The 692-nt window shown below is 45.1% G+C and overlaps 1 protein-coding gene across 1 annotated transcript in view; it reads left to right on the forward strand.

Moving 5' to 3' along the window:
* Positions 1-349: 349 nt before the first annotated feature.
* Positions 350-692, forward strand: part of LHFPL2 (lipoma HMGIC fusion partner-like 2) — a 1114-nt gene continuing 771 nt past the window's right edge. Inside the window, exon 1 of the mRNA XM_009586597.1 lies at positions 350-437. Coding sequence (XP_009584892.1) covers positions 350-437 — 88 coding nt within the window. The remainder of the gene's footprint in view (positions 438-692) is intronic.

Below are 692 nucleotides of genomic sequence, written 5' to 3' on the forward strand. Positions count from 1 at the left end.
TCTGGATAAACTGGTTGTGTTTAAGCAAAAACTGTTTTTCGTAATTCTTGCCATTCTTCTGAGTAAAATTTTAAACAGAAAGCAAATTTTGATAACCATGAGCTGTCCCTGATGTTTAGGTCCTTCCTACATACCTTACAGGAGGGAGATCTGGTTTTAACTCACTGTGATTTTTTTAGCAGGGCCCGTTAGAGAGCACTGTGGCCACTAGCATATTAGGCACTTTGATTGAATCTCTCAGCTTTTTGCAAAGACACATCATGTGTGCAGGGACTCTAATGTGACTTAATTTCCCTAATGAAGCCCTTCACTGCTTAGATAAAGACTGGTCCTCATAGGAGAGAAAACGATGAATACGAGAGATGATCAGATGGACAAAACATCGACTGAGCTTTTCACTTCCAGCCAGAGGCACAGCAGGGTGTTCGGGCAGTTCAGTAAGACGGGGAGTTGGGGCTTTTGCTCCTGCATCACTGGAAGTGTGCTTTCCTTCTGCAGCAGTCAATCGCCTCTTTAAAGGATCCCAGTCGGATTGGCCGTGGGTACTTAGATCCGTTTGTTTGGAGCCGATTCCAGAATCCCTTCATCACGAAAGCAGCTTACTGAACTGGCAGTATTATTTTTCTACGATGTCCTAATGTGGCCAAATAAGCAGATGCAGTGTGAGATTTTCCCCCCCCCCCCCCCCGCAC

Source organism: Fulmarus glacialis, unplaced genomic scaffold, assembly GCF_000690835.1.
Source record: "Fulmarus glacialis isolate BGI_N327 unplaced genomic scaffold, ASM69083v1 scaffold21811, whole genome shotgun sequence".
Taxonomy (NCBI): Eukaryota; Metazoa; Chordata; class Aves; order Procellariiformes; family Procellariidae; genus Fulmarus; species Fulmarus glacialis.